The 6,904-nt window shown below is 48.8% G+C and overlaps 1 protein-coding gene across 1 annotated transcript; it reads left to right on the top strand.

Annotated features, from left to right (window-relative positions):
• Positions 1-5,616: 5,616 nt before the first annotated feature.
• On the top strand, positions 5,617-6,325 carry LOC110452849 (hepatitis A virus cellular receptor 1-like). Its single transcript, XM_021501561.1, has 2 exons — positions 5,617-5,876; positions 6,025-6,325. Exons 1-2 carry the CDS (start codon positions 5,617-5,619, stop codon positions 6,323-6,325), a joined length of 561 nt encoding a protein of 186 aa, XP_021357236.1.
• Positions 6,326-6,904: the final 579 nt, after the last annotated feature.

Here is a 6,904-nt window from a genome sequence, read left to right as displayed (position 1 = left end):
ACACTGTACAGTGATCTGAGTAAACACACCCTGACGGCCGTGACTTTAACACTGTACAGTGATCTGAGTAAACTCACCCTGACGGCCGTGACTTTAACACTGTACAGTGATCTGAGTAAACTCACCCTGACGGCCGTGACTTTAACACTGTACAGTGATCTGAGTAAACTCACCCTGACGGCCGTGACTTTAACACTGTACAGTGATCTGAGTAAACTCACCCTGACGGCCGTGACTTTAACACTGTACAGTGATCTGAGTAAACTCACCCTGACGGCCGTGACTTTAACACTGTACAGTGATCTGAGTAAACTCACCCTGACGGCCGTACCTTTAACACTGTACAGTGATCTGAGTAAACTCACCCTGACGGCCGTACCTTTAACACTGTACAGTGATCTGAGTAAACTCACCCTGACGGCCGTACCTTTAACACTGTACAGTGATCTGAGTAAACTCACCCTGACGGCCGTACCTTTAACACTGTACAGTGATCTGAGTAAACTCACCCTGACGGCCGTACCTTTAACACTGTACAGTGATCTGAGTAAACTCACCCTGACGGCCGTACCTTTAACACTGTACAGTGATCTGAGTAAACTCACCCTGACGGCCGTACCTTTAACACTGTACAGTGATCTGAGTAAACTCACCCTGACGGCCGTACCTTTAACACTGTACAGTGATCTGAGTAAACTCACCCTGACGGCCGTACCTTTAACACTGTACAGTGATCTGAGTAAACTCACCCTGACGGCCGTACCTTTAACACTGTACAGTGATCTGAGTAAACTCACCCTGACGGCCGTACCTTTAACACTGTACAGTGATCTGAGTAAACTCACCCTGACGGCCGTACCTTTAACACTGTACAGTGATCTGAGTAAACTCACCCTGACGGCCGTACCTTTAACACTGTACAGTGATCTGAGTAAACTCACCCTGACGGCCGTACCTTTAACACTGTACAGTGATCTGAGTAAACTCACCCTGACGGCCGTACCTTTAACACTGTACAGTGATCTGAGTAAACTCACCCTGACGGCCGTACCTTTAACACTGTACAGTGATCTGAGTAAACTCACCCTGACGGCCGTACCTTTAACACTGTACAGTGATCTGAGTAAACTCACCCTGACGGCCGTACCTTTAACACTGTACAGTGATCTGAGTAAACTCACCCTGACGGCCGTACCTTTAACACTGTACAGTGATCTGAGTAAACTCACCCTGACGGCCGTACCTTTAACACTGTACAGTGATCTGAGTAAACTCACCCTGACGGCCGTACCTTTAACACTGTACAGTGATCTGAGTAAACTCACCCTGACGGCCGTACCTTTAACACTGTACAGTGATCTGAGTAAACTCACCCTGACGGCCGTACCTTTAACACTGTACAGTGATCTGAGTAAACTCACCCTGACGGCCGTACCTTTAACACTGTACAGTGATCTGAGTAAACTCACCCTGACGGCCGTACCTTTAACACTGTACAGTGATCTGAGTAAACTCACCCTGACGGCCGTACCTTTAACACTGTACAGTGATCTGAGTAAACTCACCCTGACGGCCGTACCTTTAACACTGTACAGTGATCTGAGTAAACTCACCCTGACGGCCGTACCTTTAACACTGTACAGTGATCTGAGTAAACTCACCCTGACGGCCGTACCTTTAACACTGTACAGTGATCTGAGTAAACTCACCCTGACGGCCGTACCTTTAACACTGTACAGTGATCTGAGTAAACTCACCCTGACGGCCGTACCTTTAACACTGTACAGTGATCTGAGTAAACTCACCCTGACGGCCGTACCTTTAACACTGTACAGTGATCTGAGTAAACTCACCCTGACGGCCGTACCTTTAACACTGTACAGTGATCTGAGTAAACTCACCCTGACGGCCGTACCTTTAACACTGTACAGTGATCTGAGTAAACTCACCCTGACGGCCGTACCTTTAACACTGTACAGTGATCTGAGTAAACTCACCCTGACGGCCGTACCTTTAACACTGTACAGTGATCTGAGTAAACTCACCCTGACGGCCGTACCTTTAACACTGTACAGTGATCTGAGTAAACTCACCCTGACGGCCGTACCTTTAACACTGTACAGTGATCTGAGTAAACTCACCCTGACGGCCGTACCTTTAACACTGTACAGTGATCTGAGTAAACTCACCCTGACGGCCGTACCTTTAACACTGTACAGTGATCTGAGTAAACTCACCCTGACGGCCGTACCTTTAACACTGTACAGTGATCTGAGTAAACTCACCCTGACGGCCGTACCTTTAACACTGTACAGTGATCTGAGTAAACTCACCCTGACGGCCGTACCTTTAACACTGTACAGTGATCTGAGTAAACTCACCCTGACGGCCGTACCTTTAACACTGTACAGTGATCTGAGTAAACTCACCCTGACGGCCGTACCTTTAACACTGTACAGTGATCTGAGTAAACTCACCCTGACGGCCGTACCTTTAACACTGTACAGTGATCTGAGTAAACTCACCCTGACGGCCGTACCTTTAACACTGTACAGTGATCTGAGTAAACTCACCCTGACGGCCGTACCTTTAACACTGTACAGTGATCTGAGTAAACTCACCCTGACGGCCGTACCTTTAACACTGTACAGTGATCTGAGTAAACTCACCCTGACGGCCGTACCTTTAACACTGTACAGTGATCTGAGTAAACTCACCCTGACGGCCGTACCTTTAACACTGTACAGTGATCTGAGTAAACTCACCCTGACGGCCGTACCTTTAACACTGTACAGTGATCTGAGTAAACTCACCCTGACGGCCGTACCTTTAACACTGTACAGTGATCTGAGTAAACTCACCCTGACGGCCGTACCTTTAACACTGTACAGTGATCTGAGTAAACTCACCCTGACGGCCGTACCTTTAACACTGTACAGTGATCTGAGTAAACTCACCCTGACGGCCGTACCTTTAACACTGTACAGTGATCTGAGTAAACTCACCCTGACGGCCGTACCTTTAACACTGTACAGTGATCTGAGTAAACTCACCCTGACGGCCGTACCTTTAACACTGTACAGTGATCTGAGTAAACTCACCCTGACGGCCGTACCTTTAACACTGTACAGTGATCTGAGTAAACTCACCCTGACGGCCGTACCTTTAACACTGTACAGTGATCTGAGTAAACTCACCCTGACGGCCGTACCTTTAACACTGTACAGTGATCTGAGTAAACTCACCCTGACGGCCGTACCTTTAACACTGTACAGTGATCTGAGTAAACTCACCCTGACGGCCGTACCTTTAACACTGTACAGTGATCTGAGTAAACTCACCCTGACGGCCGTACCTTTAACACTGTACAGTGATCTGAGTAAACTCACCCTGACGGCCGTACCTTTAACACTGTACAGTGATCTGAGTAAACTCACCCTGACGGCCGTACCTTTAACACTGTACAGTGATCTGAGTAAACTCACCCTGACGGCCGTACCTTTAACACTGTACAGTGATCTGAGTAAACTCACCCTGACGGCCGTACCTTTAACACTGTACAGTGATCTGAGTAAACTCACCCTGACGGCCGTACCTTTAACACTGTACAGTGATCTGAGTAAACTCACCCTGACGGCCGTACCTTTAACACTGTACAGTGATCTGAGTAAACTCACCCTGACGGCCGTACCTTTAACACTGTACAGTGATCTGAGTAAACTCACCCTGACGGCCGTACCTTTAACACTGTACAGTGATCTGAGTAAACTCACCCTGACGGCCGTACCTTTAACACTGTACAGTGATCTGAGTAAACTCACCCTGACGGCCGTACCTTTAACACTGTACAGTGATCTGAGTAAACTCACCCTGACGGCCGTACCTTTAACACTGTACAGTGATCTGAGTAAACTCACCCTGACGGCCGTACCTTTAACACTGTACAGTGATCTGAGTAAACTCACCCTGACGGCCGTACCTTTAACACTGTACAGTGATCTGAGTAAACTCACCCTGACGGCCGTACCTTTAACACTGTACAGTGATCTGAGTAAACTCACCCTGACGGCCGTACCTTTAACACTGTACAGTGATCTGAGTAAACTCACCCTGACGGCCGTACCTTTAACACTGTACAGTGATCTGAGTAAACTCACCCTGACGGCCGTACCTTTAACACTGTACAGTGATCTGAGTAAACTCACCCTGACGGCCGTACCTTTAACACTGTACAGTGATCTGAGTAAACTCACCCTGACGGCCGTACCTTTAACACTGTACAGTGATCTGAGTAAACTCACCCTGACGGCCGTACCTTTAACACTGTACAGTGATCTGAGTAAACTCACCCTGACGGCCGTACCTTTAACACTGTACAGTGATCTGAGTAAACTCACCCTGACGGCCGTACCTTTAACACTGTACAGTGATCTGAGTAAACTCACCCTGACGGCCGTACCTTTAACACTGTACAGTGATCTGAGTAAACTCACCCTGACGGCCGTACCTTTAACACTGTACAGTGATCTGAGTAAACTCACCCTGACGGCCGTACCTTTAACACTGTACAGTGATCTGAGTAAACTCACCCTGACGGCCGTACCTTTAACACTGTACAGTGATCTGAGTAAACTCACCCTGACGGCCGTACCTTTAACACTGTACAGTGATCTGAGTAAACTCACCCTGACGGCCGTACCTTTAACACTGTACAGTGATCTGAGTAAACTCACCCTGACGGCCTACCCTCAACCCTGTACGGTAATATGAGTAAACACAACCTGATGGCCGTACCTTTAACCCTGTACAGTGATCTGAGTAAACTCCCCCTGACGGCCGTACCTTTGACACTGTACAGTGATCTGAGTAAACTCACCCTGACGGCCATACCCTCAACCCTGTACAGTGGTCTGAGTAAACACATCCTGACGGACGTACCTTTAACCTTGTACAGTGATCTGAGTAAACTCACCCTGACGGCCGTACCCTCAACACTGTACAGTGGTCTGAGTAAACACGCCCTGACGGCCGTACCTTCAACCATGTACAGTGGTCTGAGTAAACTCACCCTGACGGCCATACCCTCAACCCTGTACAGTGGTCTGAGTAAACACACCCTGACGGCCGTACCTTTAACCCTGAACAGTGGTCTGAGTAAACACACCCTGACGGCCGTACTTTAACCCTGTACAGTGGGTTGAGTAAACACACCCTGACGGCCGCACTTTAACCCTGTACAGTGGTTTGAGGAAACACACCCTGACGGCCGTACCTTAACCCTGGACAGTGGTTTGAGTAAACACACCCTGACGGCCGGGACTTTAACCCTGTACAGTGATCTGAGTAAACTCACCCTGACGGCCGTAACCTCAACATTGTACAGTGGTCTGAGTAAACCCACCCTGACGGCCGTACCCTCAACCCTGCACGGTGCTCTGAGTAAAGTCACCCTGACGGCCGTACCCTTAACCCTGAACAGTGGTCTGAGCACTGTACAGTGGTTTGAGTAAACACCCCCTGACGGCCGTGCCTTCAACCCTGTACAGTGGTCTGAGTAAACACACCCTGACGGCCGTGACTTTTACACTGTACAGTGATCTGAGCAAACACACCCTGATGGCCGTACCTTTAACCTTGTACAGTGGTTTGAGTAAACTCACCCTGACCGCCGTACCCTTAACCCTGCACGGTGCTCTGAGTAAACTCACCCTGACGGCCGTACCCTCAACCCTGTACAGAGGTCTGAGTAAACTCACCCTGACGTCCGTACCTTTAACCCTGTACAGTGATCTGAGTAAACACACCCTGACGACCGTACCCTCAACCCTGTACAGTGATCTGAGTAAACACACCCTGACGGTCGTACCTTTGACCCTGTACAGTGGTTTAAGTAAACTCATCCTGACGACCGTACCTTTAACCCTATACAGTGGTCTGAGTAAACTCACCCTTACGGCCGTACCCTCAACCCTGTACAGTGATCTGAGTAAACACCCTGACGGCCGTACCTTTGACCCTGTACAGTGGTTTAAGTAAACTCCCCCTGACGGCCGTACCTTTGACCCTGTACAGTGATCTGAGTAAACTCACCCTGACGGCCGTACCCTCAACCCTGTACAGTGGTCTGAGTAAACACACCCTGACGGCCGTACCTTTGACCCTGTACAGTGATCTGAGTAAACTCACCCTGATGGCCGTACCCTCAACCCTGCACGGTGCTCTGAGTAAACTCACCCTGACGGCCGTACCCTCAACCCTGCACGGTGCTCTTAGTAAACTCACCCTGACGGTCGTACCCTCACCGCCGTTTTACATACAGAAATGACTACCACTAGGGGTCATTTCCTACTAATCCTTAGTAAGATTATACAATTGTTTCATGGCTATTGAGGGAACAGCATCCTCGATACTCCAGGGGTTACGGTCACTTTCGCTCTCTACACCCCTGGAATATGTCTTAGCAAAATTGAAGGCACAAAAAATTGCTGTTTGATTGTTTTCAGGTAAAACAAAACTGACCAATCGCTAGGTTGATACTTGTCCTTGGAAGATTACAAAGCAGAGACGCCCGACTTCAAGGCCTGGACATTTTTACCGTTACGCGTCCGCGTGATTCTATTGATGTTCATCCAGGATTTGGGTGTCAATCCACCCTTTTGCAACTTGTTGAGGATTGGCGTAGAGCCCTGGACAACCATGAATATGTCGCTGCCATACTGATGGACCTATCCGAGGATTTTGACTGTCTTTCTCATAACTTGTTGGTCGGGAAGCTGGAGGCCTATGGCCTGAGCAAAGCCTCAGTTAACCTGATGTCCAGCTACCTGACCAGCAGGAAGCAGCAGCAAAAAAAAATGGCTCAAAATATGGTGACTGGCTGGAAGTGCTGAAGGGTACCCCAGGG

Source organism: Mizuhopecten yessoensis, unplaced genomic scaffold (genome assembly GCF_002113885.1).
Source record: "Mizuhopecten yessoensis strain PY_sf001 unplaced genomic scaffold, ASM211388v2 scaffold6919, whole genome shotgun sequence".
Lineage (NCBI taxonomy): Eukaryota > Metazoa > Mollusca > Bivalvia > Pectinida > Pectinidae > Mizuhopecten > Mizuhopecten yessoensis.
The sequence above is the reverse complement of the archived record's forward strand: the minus strand, read 5'-3'. Positions and strand labels throughout refer to the sequence as shown.

Excerpts from the sequence above, each read along its gene's own strand:
- LOC110452849 (XM_021501561.1), top strand. The coding sequence starts at position 5,617 with ATGGCCGTACCTTTAACCTTGTACAGTGGTTTGAGTAAACTCACCCTG. Across the intron at positions 5,877-6,024 it reads ACGGTCGTACCTTTGACCCT|TGGTTTAAGTAAACTCCCCC; the intron begins GTACAGTGGTTT and ends GACCCTGTACAG.